This window comes from Anguilla rostrata, chromosome 2 (assembly GCF_018555375.3).
Source record: "Anguilla rostrata isolate EN2019 chromosome 2, ASM1855537v3, whole genome shotgun sequence".
Taxonomy (NCBI): Eukaryota; Metazoa; Chordata; class Actinopteri; order Anguilliformes; family Anguillidae; genus Anguilla; species Anguilla rostrata.
The window spans coordinates 1,273,114-1,296,249 of record NC_057934.1 but is presented as its reverse complement, the minus strand read 5'-3'; the positions used below and the strand labels follow the sequence as shown (position 1 = coordinate 1,296,249).

Below are 23,136 nucleotides of genomic sequence, written 5' to 3'. Positions count from 1 at the left end.
TTTGCATTTAATGTATATATTAGCAGGAAGAGCATGCTGTTTTATGGCCCTCGCACTCTCGTGCTCCACGCACTCGGGGAGGCAATTCGCTTTAATAATTGAACTTTGAGACTGTAAATGTATGTATATATAAAAGGCCTTACATGCCATTACCTTGGTTTGCATTCCATTAAACTTTCATTGCCCCCTTTGGCTGGATTCTGCGTAATGACTGGACGTAATGCAATCGCCTGCCGGGGAATAACTTCCCGTGCTCTCCTTGTTTTGAGGGTGACCCAGAGATGAAGGTGGAGAGAATCAAATTGCGTTTAGTTAACACGCGACTAATAAATCGGCTCTTCCATTTTCTAGTGACGTGTCAGTCAGGATTGGTCACGTGAAAATAATACCGTGGTGCGGTGATACTGGCCTCAAGTCTTACCTTTTAAAGGCTTCAGAACTCCCACATTTCCCACCCAGCAAGCAGCGTTTTCATGTCTTTTACTTGACAACTAAGCATTAACCCGTTTCCTAGGATTTTACATGGATGGAACTGCAAATTTTTTTTTTTTTTTTTCAGTTGTCGTTGATAACCCAGCTTAAGTGTGCATACCCGAGTTAATGTTCAGAGCTGGATGAAGTTATGGTTTAATTGGAGTCATGTTGAACAGAACATTTTATCATTACTCAAAAGCAGTGACTGTCTTGCTGTTGTGTGGCAACAAGCATAAGCTAGAACAATGCTCTAAGAGCAATTTTATGCAGAAACTTCTTAAGTACTTCAGTTACGTTTAAACTTCTGAAGTGAGTCTCATGTAAATGACTCCATTTCAAAGTTTTCCGTTTTTTTTTTTTGTTCTTTTTTTCTAAATGAAGCTGTAAAACGCACGTATTGTACGAGAGTTCAGACGAGCCCGCAGCACATTATCACCAGAGGAACAGGGTGATGAAGTCTGGGGAAAAAAATTATTTGTTTGAGTGTTCACAGATTCCGTAGCCCTTTTTCCTTTTAATGCAGACTGCTTTATTAACTGGAACTCGGCAGAAAATGGTCTCATCACTTCTATTTGGAGGGTGTCCTGATTTAATATGTAACTGCATGTTGTCAAAAACCTTGTGAGCCCTTCAGTGTGATAAGTCATCTCTCAGAAGGCCCTGTATTTCTGCATTTACCTACTGGGCTATACCTTTGTTCTTTGGGATTTTAAACATCTTCCCAAATCTATATATAAAACCACTAACTGAACTACTCAAATATTGGATAAATGTGGAAATTATTATAATTGAATTTTTTTTAACAAGCAAAGCAACAGGTGTCCGGCAAAGTAAACGCATTGATGCTTATTTGATCATAAAAACCTTCCTGTTATCTTCATCTATCTATATATATATAGTCTTTTCAGAAATCCTACCAGTCATGGCCGATATTAGCTTAGAGGTGATGTGATAAGCAGCTTCAGTGGCCTTTGGCTGTCAGCAGCAGAGAGCGGCAGTTTGAAGCTCTGCTTAATGAGTCTCTCAGTGTTGACTGCGGTGTTCAGGCCTCAGAGGCAGCTGAGCAGGGACGGCGCTGTTTCTCTCAGCTCGCCGTCAGACGGACTAAAGCAAACATTCAGAGAAAAACAGGCTATTCATGTCTCATAATAACGTTCTCCTGTGAACGCTGAAGGTAAATCACGTATCAAACATTAACACAGGTATTACGTACCGCTCGCCACATCAAACACATCCGTTTTTTTTCTTCTTTCTCTAGAGCCCTGAACTGCGGATGTGGATTTCAATGTCGCGAGCTTTGTAGTTTTTTTTTTGTTTTGTTTTGTTCGGCCTTTATGATTTGCAGTTTATCGCGGCGCACATCATAGGCCATTCCATATACGTGAAGCGCGATGCCTGTGTAAATTATTAAAAGCCATGACTGTAAACGGTCTAGAAAATAATTTCCTCCAGTACTTGATTAGAATTGTTGCCTCATACGCAATGTGTGGACATGGATTCTGTACACATACCCAGCGGATCTATGCTTGTGAGAGGATGCTGCAGTGCATGTTGTGTACATGCTACAACGCCATCAACATTTCCAGATGTTTACTTGAGGAGCATACCACATTATTGGTTTGTTCGGAACTAGATCCTGAGAACTTTTGGCATGTCATCTCTTGCATTTTTAACGATTATTTTCTTTGTCTTTTTTTTTAAGAAAGTCCTGACAAATAAATTCTGACAAATAAATTCTGGCTATTTAAGAATGACCCGTTTGGGGGCCAGCACAATAGCTCGCTCAGAATGCTGGTGTTCCCCACAGTCTTAGCATCCTGTTTCTGTTATGGTTGGTTCAAATATTGTAGACACTGTCATTAATCATTGTTATTTTGCATTGTTACTTCTGTGGGAGCGAAGAATTGAAGTGTCCTTGGCGCTACGAGAGAGGGGCTCTGTTGCTCTCTGAGGGGCAGATTTATCAGAGCGCATTTGTAGCCCCTAATGACAGGATTGTCATGTGTACAGTCAGTCTCACGACCGCTGCATACTTATCACACGTGTTTATGTTACTGTCAGCTGCACGTAAGTCAGCTGAACCTCGGATTAACAGGTTAGTTGGTTCTCACAATTATATTCAATTTACACATTTCGCGACCAGACAAAGGAAAACGGGTTAGTCTTAACCCAGGTTACGAGCTGGCAAAGGAGTACCCAAGCAATAGAATCTACGTTTTGAATCAGTTCTCAATGAAGACGGTTATGTCTGGTGCGACCTGCCATTACAGAAATTAGATATTGAATGGTAGAGCAGAGATGGATAATTGGCAGGACAAGATCTGTGCACAAACTGAGAGGGGAGTGGGGGTGGGATATCGGGGAAAAAGGATGTGTAAAAGAGAAAATGGCTTTTAATGAAACGTGTACAGTGCAGAATGGAGGGCGGTCTTACAGAATCTAGCCCCCTCAACAAGCAGGCGATTCATCAGTCCCTCTGCGGGGAAACAGCCCACAGAGCCTAAGAGCTGGGAAATTGCTGGCTTGGTGACAGGTGACCTCTCAAGGCAATGTTAGATGGTCTTCATGCTCTTCCACTGTCGAAGAACAAATAATTATCGCAGCGCTGTTTTTGCCCTCATATTACCAAATATATTATTTTTTGAGTGCAAAATTTAATTGAAACCCCCCTCGTCAGACAGCCTGTGAGCGAGTGTGCCAGAGATGACAGCCGTGACATTTTAAAAACTCACTGACTGGTCACCGCCAGTCCCTGATTGGCTGGGGGACGTTGACCTCTGAAGCACTTAAGTGATTTAAAGGCTCTGGTTTTATACTGTACATATATTTGATGTGTAGTATATTTATTATTGTTTATCTTGACCTTCATTTTTCCAAAATATAAATCTCTAATATATACATCATCACAGTGCTGTACTGAAATACCCGAAAAGACTAAACTGATATGAGAACAATTAACTCATTGGCAAAACTTTTTTTTTTTAACTCACAAATTGAATTGTTAGACTTGGATATTTTAGAAGCTTATTGTACTAAAGTAAAATGCACACCATTTCGCTTCAGAAATGTGGCTGTTTTACATCTCTGTCCATGTCTGCGTGTCCGAGCGTGCACATTGTGTTTATTGCAGTTATAATGTGGGATATGGACTATAATACACGCATTCCATTGCAGTGAACTCACATGTGCCCCCAGTGGGGCATGCTGGGTAGTTCTGAATGAGTGAGTGTCTGTATGCGCCTGCAGGGGTGGAGAGTGGTGTTATAGTCATCATGCACCAGCCATGTGAGGCCTCCTATATGCCTGTTCCGTATACATTTCGCAGGTAAATCATAGTATACGGCCAGAATATATTCTAGTCCTACTCTTTAAAGTGCTTATTCTGTTTAAACAGATAAAGTCTGTAAAACTCAGATATATGTTCAATTTTGATGTGTGTAATGAAGCTAACGCCGAGCTCCGCTCCTAATGTCAGCGACTGTGTGGCGGTCGCGGTTCTCAGACCCCCCCCTCGCCCCGCCCCGGTGTGACAGGAGCTCCCCTCCCTCAGGGTGAGGTCGGGACGGGTGCGGACCGTTAGAGATTTGGCGCTGAGAGCGCGCCGCTGGTAGATTAAGAGGACCGCTGTCGCACCTGTAGGTACCTGTGCACTGGCCTGGATCCCCCAAAACAAGCACCATTATTAGGTTGGTGAGCAAGGCTTTTCAGTTATGGGACAATTCTGTGGTGTTCGTCTCTCAGAAATGGCTTTCCAACTATCCTGGCGAAACGAAACTTTAATGTTCAGTGGGGTTTTTCCTTTTCGGTCCATAAAGAAATGAGTTTATCTGCTGATTGGCTGAAATGTGGAAGCTGTAGCCCAGAGCAGGCCGGCTGCTTCAGTCAGGGGAGTGGGGCTTCATGAACCCCGTCTGGGGCGGGGCTACCATATGCTGTCAATCAGTCACCTGTGTGTTTGTGTGTGTGTGTCTATATGAGTGTTTCTGTTTGCCTGTGTGTGTGTGTGTGTCCCTCTTCATCTCTCTCTCTAAAATTTGGCTTATATTTGTCAGTTTTGGGGGGGGGGGGGGGGGTTGTGACATTGGGTCCTGGTTTAGGTGTCCTGCAAGGGGGCAGGCTGTGCTCAGAATCTGGCAGGGCAGAGTTCTCACGAGATGTCCTCGGTGCCTGAGGGGAATAGGCAGCATTTTCACCTTTAGGAGTCGGGTGTTACAGGAGAAGCACAGGTGTGGGCCAATAGAAAGCTGACACTAATAAACACCTGTACTGCCAGGCCCCATTGTCCCCCACAGGTGCCTGAGGGAGATGGTGAGGCCTCTCCATTTCAGCTCAACACAGTTTGGGGAGTCAGTTACCTGAGGAACGGCAGACAGAAATGCTGCTTTAGCTCTAAGTTTATTCAGTACTTAAGAATAAGAGCAAAGTTGTAGGAATAAAGAGATACCCCCCTGCTGACCGATGGGAATCTCTTCCCTGTATTAAAGGCTAAAAAATGATATATTCTGAAGAAAGGACAGTGTGTTTTCTTGGGTTTCCTTGGTGAGCAACTGCTTCTCAGCCAACTTTTTTATGACACTTGAAAATTGCTTAGAAAAAACACTGAGGTGAGATATGTATGTTAAAGCAGAGATCTGTAAATTGATCATCCTGATATTTGGCTGGGACCCCCATTATTTGTTACCCTTGTCTGTGCACATAAAACACATGGGGGAACTGTGGGTGATAACTGATTACTATTGGATCATCCCTCTATGATATCTTTATATGCTGTTAATATAAAAATGCACTGCGCACATGCCGTTTATTAACATATTTATAAAGCTGTCTCACCAACAATGCACATATTTATTATTGCAATAAATGTAGTAGTTCTCCTCAGTCGGATTTTGCACTATCTATCACCAGTATGCTTTCTGAGGTGCACAACAGGACAGTGCAATTTAACACACAAAAAGGCTCCTTTTTACTGGCACATTTCTCCTGATGATAAATATGAGGAGATTATATCTCACAGAGACACAGAGATAAGAGGAACCATCGGATGATTTCAGTCAAAGTACTTAGCTCTCTCTCTCTCTTTGCTGGCTATTTGTAAATGGTAATTTGCCTGGTCATAATGTTAAACCTTTTTATTAAACCTTGAGGTTTAAAAAAAAAAAAAAAAAAAAAATGCTCCTTATATCAAAGAGCAGGACCGAGAACAGTTTTAAATATTGTCCCGAAAGCACACGGTGTAATAATGAACCGAATCCACGTGCCCACCAGCTCTGGCTCTGTTTACCTGGGATCGTTTGTCAGAGGAGTTTGTTTCACGGAGGAATGCGTAACATATCTTTAACGCCGCAGAAACATTTTGTTCCTGTTAACACTCTGAATTACTTTAAGCTGCTCAAAGCGTTTCCTCTCGAGAGGTGAATTTAGATGTAAATACTGAGAAAATTGGTTGTGGGGGAAAAAGAGAGATTCCAACACTGAGTAGTGGGGTTGTTTCTTACACCATTTCTAGTAATAGTAAGGGGATAAATGCATATCTTATACATCATTTGCATGCAAAATATTTTCTTGTTTTAGCTCGGTGAATCATGTGGCCACTTGGCCATTATGTCAGCTGCAGGGCATGCTCTCTGTACAGACTGTATAGTTCATTCAAATATGTGACATAATGTGTAATATCAAGTGCTTGTTTTAAACACATAGAGTAAAATCAAATGGCATATTCCTATTAGAAAGGCGTGTGTTCGACAGGGTGTTGGGTGGCGTGTGCGGGTAAAGTACTGACTCTCACTGCAGTGATGCACCCCACAATGTTGGGTTACCAGTGCTGGCTGCTGTTGAGAGTCCCACAGGGTGGAGCACTGGAGGCGGAGGGGTCTACCATCCTCAGTGTGCAGTAGCCACCCTCTCATTGGCTGACCGAGGGGTCTACCATCCCCAGTGTGCAGTAGGCACCCCTCCCATTGGCTGGCCTGGGGGTCTACCATCCTCCGTGTGCAGTAGCCACCCTCTCATTGGCTGACCGAGGGGTCTACCATCCTCAGTGTGCAGTAGCCACCCTCTCATTGGCTGACCTGGGGGTCTACCATCCCCAGTGTGCAGTAGGCACCCCTCTCATTGGCTGGGTGGATACGGAAAAAAATGAACCCGCCCAACTGCTCATTGTGCAAAGGGGCATCTTCAGTACCCAGTTAGCTCCCTGTGATGGCACGGCTCATAACTGTGTATTTTTTGTAGTGTTATTGCACTGTTTGCAGCTCCTGCCATCTTAATCCAGTTTGCTTATGTGCTCTTGTATAATGTGCATGTTTCAGAGAAGCGCAGAAGTGTCTCAGAGGGGTCCTGAACATTGGCAGCTGTGGTTCCATTGTTTCTGCCTGTTGAGAATTTAATTGAGCAATTTAATGAAACCAGGCCAATGCCATTGTCATTCCATTATTTCAGCACTGTCCTTTGTGTAAAAATGAGCCCTTCTGCTAAACAGAGACCTTGGCGTGCTTGCTTTGAAGTTAAATACTCAGTATATAACCTGTATATATATAAGGGCTGAAGAGACATCCCTTCATGTTTTGCATCAGTGTTATTTAAGGATGTCACTACACCTTAAAATATCCACATACAAAACTAAGAAAACTTATAAAACATCACAGGCTTTTCCTTAAGAGAGAACAGAAGGCGACTTAATTTCCTTCAAACTGTTTCTGTAATTTATAGACAAAAAAGACCCCCAGGACACTGATAAAGCTGGCTTAAAAATAAAGGTAAAAGTCTCTTAAAACGCATGCATTATAAATTTCATTTTTATATTCGTCGGTGACACCCAAAAGCCCCTTTTCTGCATATTTTGCTTAATGTACCTGCGCTATTAATGTTTCCACCAGTCACATGCATTACCATAATGTTTTCTTTGTCAGAAAGCAAGAAAGCGTAAGTCAGCCAAATGCATGGCACACCATGGTATGGAGCACTACCCCCAAAGCAGCCCTAAATGCCCTCAATTACACTTTCAGTGCAGAGAAAAGAGCAATAAGAGCAGACATCTTGAATGACATAGCTTTGGTGAATGCCATTTTTTTCCCAGCTAGTAGTTCACCGTGATGAGCTCTTAAAATTTGTAAATCAATGTGGAAAATTACACATAAAAAAACCAAGGAGCGTTGGGGGCTGCCTTGTTACTGAGTGAATTGTTAGCTGCAAGCTCCATTACCATATATTGTGGAAGCTGCTGTTGGGATTAATCTGTCAAAAGGGGACGGTTTAGCCTTGATGAATATGACATGTGACCATTAATGATGTTGATTTTATCTCCCGAGATTAGCGTGATTTACTCTGGATGGATAATAACGTCATTTGCTTGATGCAGTAGATCTGTTTACGAGCTGATTAAATGGTAGGGCCTTGCTTCGTTTCATGCTATTTGCTTTACAGCTTCATTACTGCAATCACAAAAGCTGTGGAAATGTCCCTCGTCCCGTGTCACAATAAATCACCGCGTAGGGTTGTGTCTCTGGGGTTCAGCAGGCCACTGGTTAATAGCAGGAGATCAGGCGTTTGTCTTTAAATTTGCGGCAGGAAATGACATCATATTAAAGAACCAGGAGAGTGTTGGTAGTAAGGAGAAGGCTACAACATTATCACCGATCTTTAAAAAGGCATTTGAGTAATTATGTGTGAAAGATTGATTCATAACTGAGTGCGTTCGGAGTGACTGTTGTTTAAGGACTACGCTTGATCTTTCGTGTGGTCTTTTTAAGTGGTGGGTAAACTAAGAAATTCCATTGAGCTGAAGATCAGCACAGGATTTGGGGAGAGTAGGTGGTGGGGTAGGCAGCCAGGTATTGTAAAGGGTATATGGAACGATAATTTAAAAAATAAATACAAATTATTGTGCATGTGTGTGTATACATGGACACACTTGCATTAAGTCCTAAACAAAATATTTAATTTGGTTTTCTATTTTATTTTCTAGTAAGCAATATTCTTAAATGACACATAAAATAGCAAGTGCATTTTTTCAGATTTGCACTACAAATCTGTTGCCTTAAAAACAAAATAATATTTGTTATAAGAACCCCAAACTTGAACGTGATGGCTAACTATATCACCCGGGCCAGTTCTCTAATCTTTAATATGAATTCATAAAACAGTTGAATAACAAATAAATATTTTACAGAGTATGTATACCTGCTATTAATGATAGTTATATTTAATGATTTGTTTTTAATGGCCATATGACCAGTAATGGTAATTAGTTACTTTAAAAGGCCAATGCAGATTTCCAGATTAGATTAATATAAACACTGTCATTTACATCCTAATGCAAAGGTGAGTATTCTCGTTAGTGCTTTGCTAGCACTGTGTTCAGGCCCCCTTGCCCTTAACCTCATTGACTAACTGAGCGCGTGTGTTCCGGTCTGAATGGGAGTAATTATTAAACGTGAGTGAGCACATTGAGTGGTGAAAAAATAAACGCATGCTTAAGTTTGTTAATGAATGACACCTTTACACACGTACATGGCAATGATGGGGAGGTGCATAGGTGAAACATTAAGACCTCCCCATAAAGGCGCCTTCTACAACAGCTTACACACACACACACACTACACACAAACCCACACACACATGCTACACACACATTACACACACTCACGTACGCACACACACACACGGATGCATGCACGCACACACATGCGTGCACACGTGCATACATTCACACACATGCACGCACGCACATGCGCATACACACACACACAAACGAATGAACGCATACACACACGCAACACATGCACGCACACAGGCTACACACACACACACACACACAACATATAAATATTCATGCAGTGTATAACTAATTCAATAAGCAAGAAATTCTCCAAAAAAAGGAAATGGCCGCCTCCCTGCGATCCCAGCTGAGTCAAAGGTCATGCTGAACCTTGTACAAAACTTTGACAATTTAACAAATTAAAATGCATTACTTATTTGTAATTACTTATTTGTATTACTCTTAGTTCCTCAGTCCTTGAAATTGACTAAAATATTGTGAAAGAAAGGAACAAAAGCAAAATAACATCAGTTCTGAGGGCAGCACCTTGTATCTGGATGTAATGGAGGTCATCTGGGCCCGAGGTAAGGCTTAAAGGCTATTTGCACTCAAGTCTGTTAAACGGTATTATGCTTAAGAAGACTCTTCCCTTGTCTGTTCATGTTGTTATATAAATATTAAAAGACATAGCAGTGATTCCCGCACTCATAAAGACCGTATGAATCACAGCCCCCGCTGAAAGGGCTCTCCTTGAACTGCCGTTAATAAGGTGTGTCCCGAGCCATTACGCGCCGACCATCACTTAACCTTCAGTACATTAACCCAGGTTTCATCTAAAAAAAAAAAGAAAAAAATACAAGATGATTAGTATGATTAATTATTTTTTGTGAGTTCCTCATTTGCATTTTTATTATATTTACTTTCCAGCGGGCAGTTATATTACTGATGCACTGATATACCATAATTGTCATTACATAATAGCAATTTAAATATTCTTGCGTTGGATTCATCGGTGCAATTCAACGAAACGCCGGAGATATAAGTTGCATGTTTATTTCCACAACATCTACGAGTACACAAGTCAGAATTATTAAAGCATAATATTGTGCACATCTTCTGTTTTTATGTGCGACTGGATAATTGACTATAAAAGTACAGTCGGCTGTTAGGTATAATTTATTGCGGCGTCTTGACGTTCTGTCTGTATTGGAGCGGGTGGGGGAAGCGCGGTTTCTGTGTGCATGCGCTGAGAATGCGTCTCGTGACAGGGCTTGGAGGAGGGGTACATGATGAATTGCTCTCTGTTGGCAACTTCCATTTAGCCACCATGATGATGGTGAAAATGCAAATGCAGTTCTCCTTCACTGTCATTAGGAACTGGGAAATAATACAGACCTGTTACACAAGATTTTTTATTAAGTTTTTTTTTTTTTTTGGTGGGGTGGGAGGAAAGGGATTTTTTTGAAAGTCATTATAAAATACATACTGAGGAAACATTGGCTTGGCTTGTACTTATAATTTACATTTTTGCTCTTTTATAAAACACGCTCAGATAAGTTGTTGGTGCATTTGAATAATTTAAAAAAATCATTTAAATAAACTTTTTGCGCAGTTCACCCCCGTAGTCAGCCTGGAGAACAGAAGCTGTCATCACCTCTCTCTCACTCTTACACACACACACACACACACACGCACTCGCTATCACTCTCTGTCTTGCGCATTTATGAATTTACAGTTTAAAACCTGAATCCAGCGGCCCAATAAACTAATTCTAGACAAAAGACGATATCTGTGGTTGCATCTGTGCAGCCATGTTGGAATCTCAAAGAACCTTCAGTCTCCCGGTTATGAAGTAACATTAATCATCCGAAGGCTTGCCCATAGGTCAAACCAAGGTTATATCACAGCAGATGAAGGTTGTCTGGAATGCTCTTTTATGGAGATTGGTATTGCCAAGATAACAAAGCTATGATTCATTGATCCAACAGGATTGGAAACTGGAATTCGCCACTCCCTCCTTGCCAGCAATGTCATCAGTAGCCAGTGCACCTAAACACAAAGAGCATTTCTTAATACATTTCTTCTCCAACTTAAAACTCACTGTTTAAATGCATGTGTGAATATTAGTGACAAAAGGTCGCATCACATTTTCTTTTATAAATTCGTTATTACGGGAAATCATCATGAGCAGTTGGTTGCATTCTCTGAGAAATACAGGGTAGGACAGCGGTTCTTGGCTTGTGCTCGGTTAGAAACGAAAGAGGGACAGGGCCGAAAATATTCAAAACAGCGTAGGCTACCATCTTTCATTTTACTTTTTTTTTTTTTAGCCATCTTCTAAAGGAAAGTCGATTGATTATTAAGAATAATTACAACTTTTTAATAATTTTGCTTCTGTGCCGTTGACTGCTGATCGCTGTGAAAGTCAAAAAGGAGTGTAGCCTGACTCACGGTAATATCTTCCATGCGTATAGTATGTTGTATATACCTAAGCATGTATGTAGAATTATTGATCCTGAAATTAACATACTGAATACCAATAGAATGACTATTATATATATACACGCCGTGCACGAGGCCTGACTTCGGCTGTGCGCTAAAATCCTATTTTGACAGGTCTGGTGTTTTAGCAGGAAGCTTCATGCGGATACAATATTCATTTTCCTCTCCTTGATGTGATGTTGAAGACAGATGACAGGACTGTCAGGTTGTCTTTAGTTCATCAGAAGATGAGAAAATACACCATGGCCCAAAAAAGCATTCATAGTGGGAAGTATTTATTAAACGTGTGATTTTTTTCCTCTCTTAGTTTCTAGCTGCCGCTTTCAGTCGCTACTTTTTATATTTTTCGGTAAAACTGTCATTCACGTTCCACGTCGCCTTTTGGACGACCAATTAGAGCATTCATAGTTTTGCCAAGCACAATTTCTGTAATTACTCGCACTTCCTCATACAAATTTAACTTCATATCAGACTGAACAATATTTTCAGCCAGGACACAGTTAGGACTACCTGTATTAATTAAAATTAGAATCAAACTGATACTATCATTACAGCTGCAGCGTACATCTGAATGTTCATGTATTTTTAAATATCAGTCACAAACTTTTGCAACATGCCCATATATGACGCGTTTGAAAATTCATTTTAATTGTTTATTTGTCAAAGATTTGGTCTTTGTTAAATTACCAAATTAAATACGTACGTTGATATTTTTTTGAATCGGCAGAAGAGGCTTATAATCAAGGAAAATAACTGGTTTTGCAATCGAAAGAGAATTATAAAAATTTTAATTCTTATAGCACAATTCATATAGCCAAGTGCTTACTAAATTCTTCTGTAGCTTGCCTGCGTTATATTGCAATGCTTAATAAATGTTAAATTCAGAAGTAACCTAGTATCTGGTACATAAAAAATCTGACAGTGTATGTGTTTTAAGCTTAAACTTCATGGTGAAGAGTGAAATACAATATTGAACACCAGGCTAAATATTCTAAATCAGTATTTCACAAGCCAGCAATAATAAAAATAATATTTTCCAGTGTTTCAGAAAAATAACCTATGTCCGCATTTTGAGCTTCCCTTTGATCGGTGTTAAAGTTTGCATTCAAAACAGAGGCGAAGTTCTTTAATTCCAGCGGAAAGTTGTAGTCGAGTAAGTAGCCCTGTAACAAATATAATTTAAAAGTATCTTTAATTCCAATGTATCTTTTTTTATTTTTTGTAAGGTAATTTCCAGAATTGTCCAAGAAGATACTTGGAAATAAAATGCAGTTTGAATCGATACACATTTTATCCAATATAACTGTAAAAATGGAAACCAATTAAAAATTCGAAATATTTTAAATATTGAAATATCTTTTTTTTTTTACATGATCTGATTTTTAAAGCACAAATTCCTTTTCATCATTCGTGTATTTTTTTCTATGGCAATAAGTGCACGAGATAGCCTTCTGAGAACAAAGGTGTCCTACAAAATTGAATCGAAAGAAACTGAAAACAAAAAATGTATATTATTGGTCAAAATTAGGAAACCGATAGCTTAAATTGAGTATTCAGTGAAAACATATCTCATGTAGACTAATTGGAAGAAGCGGTGACGGGTCAGGAACTGCCTGATGCAATTTGTTCCACCGCATTTACCTCCCTATTTCTCCCCAGTAAAGTTAAAATGATTTTTAAAGGTGATCGGTTGCTCATCAAGTTGACACGTTAACTTAATAAACACTTGATTTACGTTGTACAAAACGAAGACCAGGGGTGTGTTGGAATAGAACGGTTTCTTATTTTTCCAGAATACATACAAAAAATACCACTCTCTTTTCATGGTATACACCTTAAAAATAATTGCAATTTAAAATTATAAGGACAAGTTGGGATTTTAGTAACAAACATGCATGTAAATTATTTTCTTCTCAATGAGACATTAAATAAGAACATACGGTACAATCATAGCAATTTCAAATAAACGTCGAAATGAAAAAAAAACCAAAACAAAACAAAAAAAAAACCCTATTTTCAGTCGTTGTCTACCATTGGCGTTTCACTTTTCCTATAGAGTTCATTTTAAAGTAATGCACTTTTGAGTTTCTCTTTCAGTTTTTTTTAATTATTATTATTTTATTATTGTCCCGCTTGAAGCTACCATAAATAAATACAACGGGTCCACGGATCCAGTCCTGAAGTGGACAGTCAGTATAAAAGTCTTGTTTTTTTTTTGTTTTTTTTTTACGTTTTACTTTTTTTAAACATTAGTTTTTACTGATATCCAAGCGCGGACGCTGTAGTAAGTCTCTGACCGTACAATGCATATGGAGAGTAATATGGACCGGTGGCCGCAGGTACCGGGACCGGGGCGCCCGGGGTTGGCAAAGGGCTTTTTGAGTACGGATGGTAGCGGCCGCTTAGTCCCAGGGCGTGATGCGGGTTCCTCAGTGCCAAAGTCCCGGGGCTGCCAGGAGCTCCTGCTGGGGGCATGTGCATGTGGCACGCCATGGCCGCCGCGGCAGCGCTAGCTAATGACGACGAGCTAGGGTATCCTGATATCAATTTCTCCGTCCCAGTGAAGGCAGTGTGGGTCCGCAAGTGGTTGAGAAGTTCCTCCGACGAAGAAAAACGCTTGTCGCAAGGTCCGTTCGCCGACACCCAGTTACAGACGTGCGGTAGGGGATCGTTGGGGAGCACGAAGCCGTAGGGGTACAGAGGGTGTCCTGCGAAAGATGGCGGAGAGGAGTGAACGCCGTGTAACGGGTGCGTCGGGTACATGAGAGGGTATCCAGACTTGAGTGCGGAGGCGGCCGCGGCAGCGGCTGACTCGTGCGAGCACGAGGCACTGGCCGCCCCGGCCAAGTGGCTCGCGCAGTGGTAACTCAGGCAGTAGGGGTCTCTGCACAGGCTGGCGGACATTATCGACGGCGGCGACGCTCCCGCTAAAGGGCTCGATCCTGCTTTACTGCAGCCCAGTGAACTCGCAAACTGCGCATTAAGTAAATGACTGCTCGGTTTAGTCGGGTCTAAAGTCACTCCGTGCGGCAGAAAATGTTGAGGATAGCCAGCATAGGCCCCCGCTAAGGACCCAGGGTATGACATGCCGGCAGGTGGTAGAGGAAAAACAGTTTGACCGGGTTTGTATGGGGAAACGGGTGCGACAAGCCCTGATCCCAGAACGGAGGAAGCTGAAGATACAGATGAAGAGTCTGACGTTACAGCTTTTGATCCAGGTGTTGTTTCCTGGTGGTGGTTGACCTCCACGTTAATTCCAGCACAGTTTACGCTAATCCTGTTGTGACCGGCACTAGTGGTTCCAGGCCCCTCCGTTGTGATATTCTTATTACTATCAGATTCTTTCTTTTCCTCCCTGTCTCCTGATTTGCCCTCTGTCGGGAGCGGAGACGCTGAAGTGCAGGAATTCGGGCTGCCTGTCCTTGGAGTAAACGGCTGACAGGTGGCGCTAGGTACACGGAAACCAGATTTATCTCCACTAGAAACCCCGGACGACGAGTCCTTCTTTTCAGACGATTTTGAGTAAGGTTTGAAGCTAGATTTGTCTTCGGCTCCGATGTCACTCATTTTCAACGGACCGGATTTGGAATCTTTGTCAGTAGATCCATTTGTGACAGAGGACAGCTTTGAAGAGGGAGGGGGATCCGGCTTCCCGATCTGAGAGCACGTTTGTGCCAAAAGGGCCAACGGACTTTTCTTGGCATCTAGCTGCAAAGCACATAAACACGCATTGTTAGGACACATTAACCGCAGTAGTATGTGATAAATACTGGTCGTGTCTGTGTTGCGCTGTAGTTATTAAACTATCAATTTCAGATTAAGTAGCCTGCCGAACCATAACGCATTGCGCATAACAGCGAGTGACACAAAGTAACATGATTTAATTCCGCTACGATGTAGATATATACCAGACACTTACACGGACACGGCACAATCATATGAAATACATTTTAATGGAAAATAATTCTTCAGAATTTCGAAATTAGGTTTTGGTTTTACGGATTTATGGAAAAGATAGACGGTTTCGACGCATAGCTTCTTCAGATATCATATTTCGAAATATACGTTCAATCGCTGTCTTTACTGCGCTCAAAACCTTACCTCAATCGGACTAATCGGTGTCGATGGCAAGGGCTGGAGGTATTCTGGGTGCAAAATGTGCCCTGCCCGTGCTGTCAGCATTTTCAGAATCTTGATGGGCAGACGGTTAGCTTGCCGTAGAGGGTCCGAAGGAGGAACGGAGTGAAGAAAAGGTTTATTTACGTTCGCGGAGCTGTTCTTCCCACAACTACTGCTTTCCCAGACTTGATTAGTAATACTATTTCTCAGAGCAGAGACCGAGGGCGATGTGATCATGACCCAATTCTCACTGCAATGGAAGGAAATGCATTTATCTGAAACTAAAAATTAAAAAGAAAAACAGTGAAAGGGCGTCTCCTTTAGAAATGTAGCATTAAAATAAGTCCCCCACAAAAAACGAGCAGTTTCTGTAAAATCCGTGCGATCAGAGACGCTGGTCGGAGCAGAATGCGCGGCTATCGCAGATCTGACGCTGTGTCTGCATCGTAGGTTTCAGATCGCTGCGCGTCTTCCAGCAGGTCCGTGCGCTAGTCCGCCCAACACGAGATCTGCTAGAAAAACTCACTTCAAAAGCAGCTGAATTAGTCTGAGATAAAAGCCTTTGCCGCCTTCCAATCAAATGGGACCCCGAGGTGATTGGAGGGTCAAGGGGATGTGACGTTCTCCATTTGTGTGCGCTTCTATTTTTCCAGCTGGGGGGAGGAGATTTAACTTAATGTTTTGGTTCTTATGCACGTTTTCACTACAATGATGTATTTGAATGGGGACAAACGAATAACATTATTTGTCTTGTATATTTTACATGTAAATACGAGCAGGCCTTTATTTAAATATGTATTGAGATTTACAACATTGCTATGTATCGTTCTTTTACTTGCTAATTGTGAATAGTGAACGGAGATGTTTGACTAGTAAACATGGAACATTTTTTTTAAAATTTAAAGTAATATAGATTGTGTCTATAAGAAAATGGGAAGGTGAATTTGAACGTTCTCTTACTAATTATTGCTGCCGTCACGTGTCCCCGTAGCCTTGTTTGTGCATTATAAGGAGCCTCTAAATTTCAAATGGCATGAAATGAAAAATTGTATTAAAATGTAACGGCCTAAATGTGAATTTCACATACATGCGCAACATGTACATTTATTATTTAAACAAAAACACCAATGTTGTCAATTCAAAGTTTTTTTTTAATTTAATTTTTTTATTTATTACTTTTTGTCTTGCAGTTTTTGGCCTGCCAGTACGTTTCTTAGACTAGAGGTAGGCCTACAGTAGCCTACATTTTCTGATGTAACGGCAAACAGAAGATCAACTTGGTGTGGAATTTAAATTCCCCAATCAGACATGCGTTGTCAGGAGAGGGCCAATGCGGAGATGGAGGGACGTGAATGTCACATGCTTTCAGCATAATATACACCTCTCTTCTATTTCCATCTGTACCTCTCCGTCAACTGTCAATTCTACTCGACCGCAATCAATCAGTTATTTGTCAGTTGCTGTCAATCTGTCCTTGATTTATGTCAGCTTTTGTTGCTGATTACAAGTCTGGTGTGACTGCGAGGGGAGAGAGAGAGAGGGGGAGAATGATGGCACTTCTGAAAAGGGCCACTTAATTAGAGGGGGAAGAAATAATGCTCGTAGTCCGTTCAGTTTGCATAACTTGGAGCTGGAAGTAGAACATAACGCCGGGGTCGGCCGGCTGCTTTTCTCTCTCGTCCATATAAGTGCTTGTATTTGTTATTTAAAAAATCCAGTTCATTAACCAGCCGAAGGTCAATACTTTTAAATAACTATTTATTATTATTATTATTATTATTATTATCATCGTTATTATTATTATTATTTCTAAAAAAATATGCCCAGGGCGAATTTTTTCTAAGAAACATGAGGGCATATATCTCTGTGCCACGTAGTTGTCCTGGTCAGTATGGCTGAGCTGTATTGTATATTTACCGTAAAATCAAAACGACGTGTTTAAATTCTGCATTTAAATTTCAGTAATTTGCTTTTGGGTTGTGGTGATTTCAGTATTTAATTTATCAAATGTAGGCTGTGCGCTTGTTCTTCGGCTGACTTGGTGGCCCATGCGATCTTCAATAGCAACAAAAGGTCACTCGGATACAAACACGTTTGACAAGTGAGGAACATGGAAAGTGCTTGAGGGTTGGAGATAATTTCCGACCTAGACTCTTTAGAATACGCGTTAATCTTCTGATCTCTTTTTTTAAACTCAAGTAATCTTACCACATGATGTTTACGAATTTGCCAACATTAGCGCACTTTGATTTTTCACTCTGACACAGAACCAGGAGTCTACGGCATGTGTCGAAACATTGCCTGGTAGTAGGCTATAGCTGAATATTGTGCACCCAGGGCTATTTATATTGATGTTTTCGGACTAAATCGCCTAAAAATCGAATATAAATAGGCTACACCGTTGCATGCCCCATGTCTTAACCCACTTGTGAATAAACTAGACAGGCCGACAGTTGAGTTGGATAATACTGCAACGCCAATTAAATGGAAAAAGGTTCACAACTTATTTTTTAATTAACATTTTATATTTGGTGAAAATAAAATCTTCTGCCCATCGTTCAGTAGTACTACTCGTTATCCACATTTTTGGGGGAAATGCGACTTGTGTGTATTAATACAGGCAAAACAGTCATTTGCTTCACACCTTACTAAATAGGCTATGTGATATTAAATTCTGGAGTAAATTCACAGAACTCATATTTTGGGCAGTGCATCGTGTTTTCTAAATAAGAACTGAAAATGGAAATCCGAAGAGCTTTACTCTTCCATTGACAACGACTTCGAGTCGGTATTATTTACACACAATGGGAATGATTAATTTAGAAAAAGAGTTGGGGGGAAGGGGGGACTACTACGTGGATAAAAGAAGTTTAAAGATGCCCTGAACTGTTCACAGTTGAGATGGCTAATCAGTTTCGAGGCTCCAGGGACATCGGGAAGCTTTACAACGCGGTCTCCCTTTCATCTCAAACTGGATGGAGACGCTCAATTAAAAGCCTATCAGTTTGTAAGTAAATCAACGCCTATCAAAGTTGTCACATCAAACAAAACGATTATTATTGCAACCCGCCTACCCTATTAATCTCCTTTCTACGGTAATCCGTTTGACAGGTCATCTCGGAGAGCCAGAAAACCTGGAATGGATATCAACTAGAGTAATTTATTTAAAAAAAGAAAAGTACCGACTGTATATCCATTTATATAAAGAAAGTAACTTAAAAGTTTTTACGCGTAGCCTATGTATTGGAAGAAGAGCACCTTAAACGCAGCCATTACGCATACGATTTGATATCTTGGTGGAGCAGTGCGTCGCTCTGGATAAGAGCGTCTGCCATGTGATTGTAACGTAATGTAATGTTGAGTTGATTCAGGGGAGAGAAAAAAACTCATTTCGAAGACCATGACTGGCATTCTCCCACGTCCCTTCATAAACAGCCGTGAAAACGTACAGTTGGAAAAAACTTTGAGCCTTGCAAAAAATTCCTGAAAATATCAACTAATATTTACATTCAAATATAATTTCCTGTAAGTTTTATAGGATATATATTTGACTTTCCGTTATAGTTTTTTGCTGTGACCTATACTTTATTTTCGTTTACACACTGCGATAAAATGAAGCTTGGAGAGACTCCTGATTTTGTCCCAGTTCCATTATATTTTGTGCAGGATTACTAGAACACAGTGTGAAAAGTTGTTGATCTTAAAATAAGTAAAAATACAAATTCACTTATGAAAAATAAAGATGCACAAGTGTGCAATTTGACAGTTCCTTTTATTGTATTTTGTTATTGTATTTTATTATTGTATTTAATCTAACGCATTTGCTGTACGAGTCTGTTCATTTCAGTCGCCATTTCTTTGAACTATATATATATTTTTTACAATATAATTATTACAAATTTTATTTCCCGAAACACACAAGCCCTGCTCGGAACAGATTCATAATATAAAACAAAACCACATAAACTACATATCTGTATTATTTCCTTGGTCTACTGTCGCTATTTATTTATAAGCCTTTTCTTTTTTTCCTGCTGTGACGTATCCGAACATTTTCACAAGATTTCTGAAAGTACCAAAAAGTGTCTAATATAATTAAACTGTCCTTCTGATGAGAGAAAAGCTAAACGTATGCAAAATATATTTTTTGATTGATAACAGGATGGCTGTTTTCTGCAAAGACTGTCAGATACTGACACAGTGCTTGAGTTATTAGGGCAAAGAAGGGCAACCATAAATTTCCACCGTCAGGAAAAAACTCTCTTTATTGTCTACATGATGGATGGCCTTCTACGCCAGACACCAAATACTCGGTATTACCCTTAAATGGGAACACATTTTTCGTTGCCATAATTCATGATATTTAAATAGAAAGTTTGAAATGCCTACCTATATTTCATACCGGTGACATGTTTATGAATCACTCCCTGCATGCAAATATAATTATTTACGGCACAGAAGTACCATATGTGCTGGAGATCTTTCATCCCTTTCAATGGACAAATGCCTTTTTGTGGGGCGCAGAGAGAAGGTCCTACTAAATATAATATTCCCATACAACAGTAAATCAGGTCAAATTAATTCAGCTGAAGTACCAGCAAGGTTTTCCCTGGCTACGCGGGGATAATACGTTCATTTCTCTATTTTACAAAGGGGACGTTTCGAAGTGTATATTTAAAAACATGTCACTGTCTGTCGGCTATTTTTATTAAATTATACGCATTTCCGAGGTCGCAACCACCTAAACTGCAGTAAGCACAACACATTTTAACGTGTTTATCTATAACCATCTACTTTGTAATTGCGGCATAAATATTGCCGTGCGCTGCAGAACCAATGCCAATGGACACAGTCTTATATCCTTGCCTAATTTCGCGATAAAATTTTAGTAGTACGTTAAAAATAATAAAAGTATATAGCTGCTTAAAATATTTTGGCCGGGCTAATGGGATTTGATGTAACTCGACAGCCTAGTCCACTTTTAACTTCTGCACTAAAGACACGGCGTTCTGGCAGGAGGAAACGGCAGAATTAAAAATAGAGCGTTTTCTTCGGTCATTATTACGATGAATGATCCACTATCGGTACGTCAGGCCTTTTGATATTTTTAAATAACAATAAATATAACCATATCAATATTATAACACAAACATGTAGGTTACCCTGCGCATTAAAAACGAATAAAGGTAATCCACATTACCTGGAATAACAGGCTATACGCTCCGAAATGACAGATCACAGAAAAGTAAAACCCAAACATTAATATTCCTTTAATTGGCTTTGCTGATAGGTTCGACACAGTTATCAGTAGCCTAGCTAAAGAAAGTGCACGCGTATAGCAAGTTATTACGATATCATACTACGGAAATGTCGCCCGGCCGTACTTGAAGCTACACAATCAACCTTTTCAACAACAGACTTCCGCTTATGGGAGGGGCTGAGATGACGTTTCCCTACAGACCTCCGAGCAGAAACAGCCCAGGCAGAGTGATCCGACCCGACGGCTCGCTGCAGTAGTCAACAGACCCAGCTCTTGACCTGCCCAGTCCATTTTCACGGGGCTGAAACACGAAGGAAAACGTTGCATTTATTCGATGTTTTAGGTGATAATGGCTCGAAAACCTCTAGAAATAAGCTGTCTGTATGAATTGTCTGAATGTTCCGCCAGTACGGGTTATGTATCTTCGTTCAACTTGTACTAGGTTTCAAAAAAGTTTAAGAACAAATTAAACTGTTTTGTGCCCTGGTGGTAAGAGAACTTGATTATCAAAGATGTTTGTTATTTTAATTCTGGAAAAGCAACTGCTGTTGTGTTTTCAAGCAATGTGCTTTTTGTGAATTTCTTCAATGATGTATCTAGCTGTATAAATATTGGCCTAGTATGTAATATTGTAAGTTATGTGTGCCTCATTGGACTAGCCTGTAATCAGTTACACTGATACACATGTTCTAATTTATCTCATTTAAACTTGGAGCAGAATATAAGAGAGGCATTCCATTCAAAACAAAGCTTCTATTTGTATTGCAACATGCACAAAATGCATCAGCTTTGCCTAAATCTATACATTTTAAGTTGTTGCATAACACTTCAAAACTTGATTTAAATGCTTGTGATACAATCTATTGCATTTATGAAATACTAAGGGACAGTTTTCTATTTAACTTGTAAGTGGCAAGAAATAGTGTTATATTGATGTATGTAGTGCTGGGATGAAGTGATTTGAGTTGAAGTTGCATGTATTTGTACTCTTACAAACAGACATCATTGGATGCATATAACATTGGTAGAATAGAGATTCAAGCTATTTCATCTAGTTCGTTTAACCTCTCTGGTTTCTACCTGTAAGATCAGGTGGCACTCAGGTGCTGAGGAAGTGCATCGTGGTCTTAAAGGGATACCCTAAACTACCCGCCACTGTAATTCACAAACAGCTCATATTCTTTTCAACAAACATGGCTGCTCGCAGCGATATGCAGCGTTTCCAGTTGTTCTCCCACGGCGAGCTCTTTTGAATTGTCGTCGGGCAGTGATGGATGGCAACAGGTCAAAGGTCGACGTAAACTAAACCGGAGTAAGAAATATTCCCAAGCTCAGATTTTTCACATTTCACTGGTATGCAATTAGCTGGAAGCCTCTTTCATTTAATAGTTCAAGGAGAGCATGGGTCGAAATGGAGCTTTAATTGCAGCCTGCCCCCCTCTCTCTCTCTCTCCCTCCCTCCCTTTCTCTTTCTCTTCCTCCCTCTCTCTCTCTCTCTCCCTCTCAACCTCCTTCTCTCTCTCCCCCTCTCCCTCATGTTCTCTCTATCTTCCCACCATCTCCCCCTCTCTCTTTCCCTCTCTCTCTTGCTTCCTCTCCCCCTCTCTCTCTGTCTCTTTCTCTGTCTCTCTCTGTTTGTGTGTTTATGCCTGTGTTTGTCCTGTTCTCCTCCATAGCAAAACTTAACAGCTAGTTGGCAGTCTCCCTGCAGCTGTCCTCAAAATACATCATCATTCTGCATTTTCCAAAATAAGTCTGTCAGTGAAATAAATGCGAATCACTGATTATAACAGGAATTTCGAGCTGAAGCCAATGTGTGCCCAAGTCAAAATACATTTTGATGTTTGTTTGCACTCGCTGGGCCAAGTCTGGTCTTGGACGGGTACCAACAAATGACAAATCCCGCAGCTTCGGCTGGTTACGGCTGTTTGCATGCTGTTCTGCAGTTTTTTTCAATACATAATCCATGCCTAACCATGTTCCTTTCACAAACATTCCATTGGAAAAACAGGAAAAAAGTATTCGCACTGGGCTCGGTGCAGTTTTGCCCAGTGTGGAACCTCGGTCTCAGGCACACAAACACAGTGGCCTACACTTACAATGCCGTCGAATCTATGTTTGCACTTTACTGTACGAAAAACAGCCTGTCCACAAACAACTTAGTCCAGCACTTCAATGCTGGTTTTGTCTTGTATCTTTAGCAAGCCTTCAACAGCTATTAATACAATATTAGTTAGCATCCTAA

The 23,136-nt window shown here is 40.6% G+C and overlaps 1 protein-coding gene and 1 long non-coding RNA gene across 4 annotated transcripts in view; one reads left to right on the top strand and one right to left on the bottom strand.

Moving 5' to 3' along the window:
* The window catches only part of LOC135243194 (uncharacterized), a 268,390-nt gene that overhangs the window by 65,747 nt on the left and 179,507 nt on the right, over positions 1-23,136 (top strand). Inside the window, exons 2-3 of one of the 3 annotated variants that reach the window (XR_010326578.1) lie at positions 18,528-18,638; positions 18,743-18,855. The exons of the other annotated variants lie outside the window; for them this stretch is intronic. This is a non-coding gene — a long non-coding RNA (uncharacterized LOC135243194). Of the gene's footprint in view, positions 1-18,527; positions 18,639-18,742; positions 18,856-23,136 lie in introns of those variants that run through there. 3 annotated transcript variants of the gene reach the window in all.
* On the bottom strand, positions 13,272-16,349 carry LOC135243129 (zinc finger protein 503-like). The gene is made up of 2 exons (XM_064314695.1): positions 15,614-16,349; positions 13,272-15,220 (listed from the first exon to the last, which is right to left on the bottom strand). The coding sequence occupies exons 1-2, from the start codon at positions 15,866-15,868 to the stop codon at positions 13,769-13,771; spliced, it is 1,707 nt and encodes a 568-aa protein (XP_064170765.1). The 5' UTR covers positions 15,869-16,349; the 3' UTR covers positions 13,272-13,768.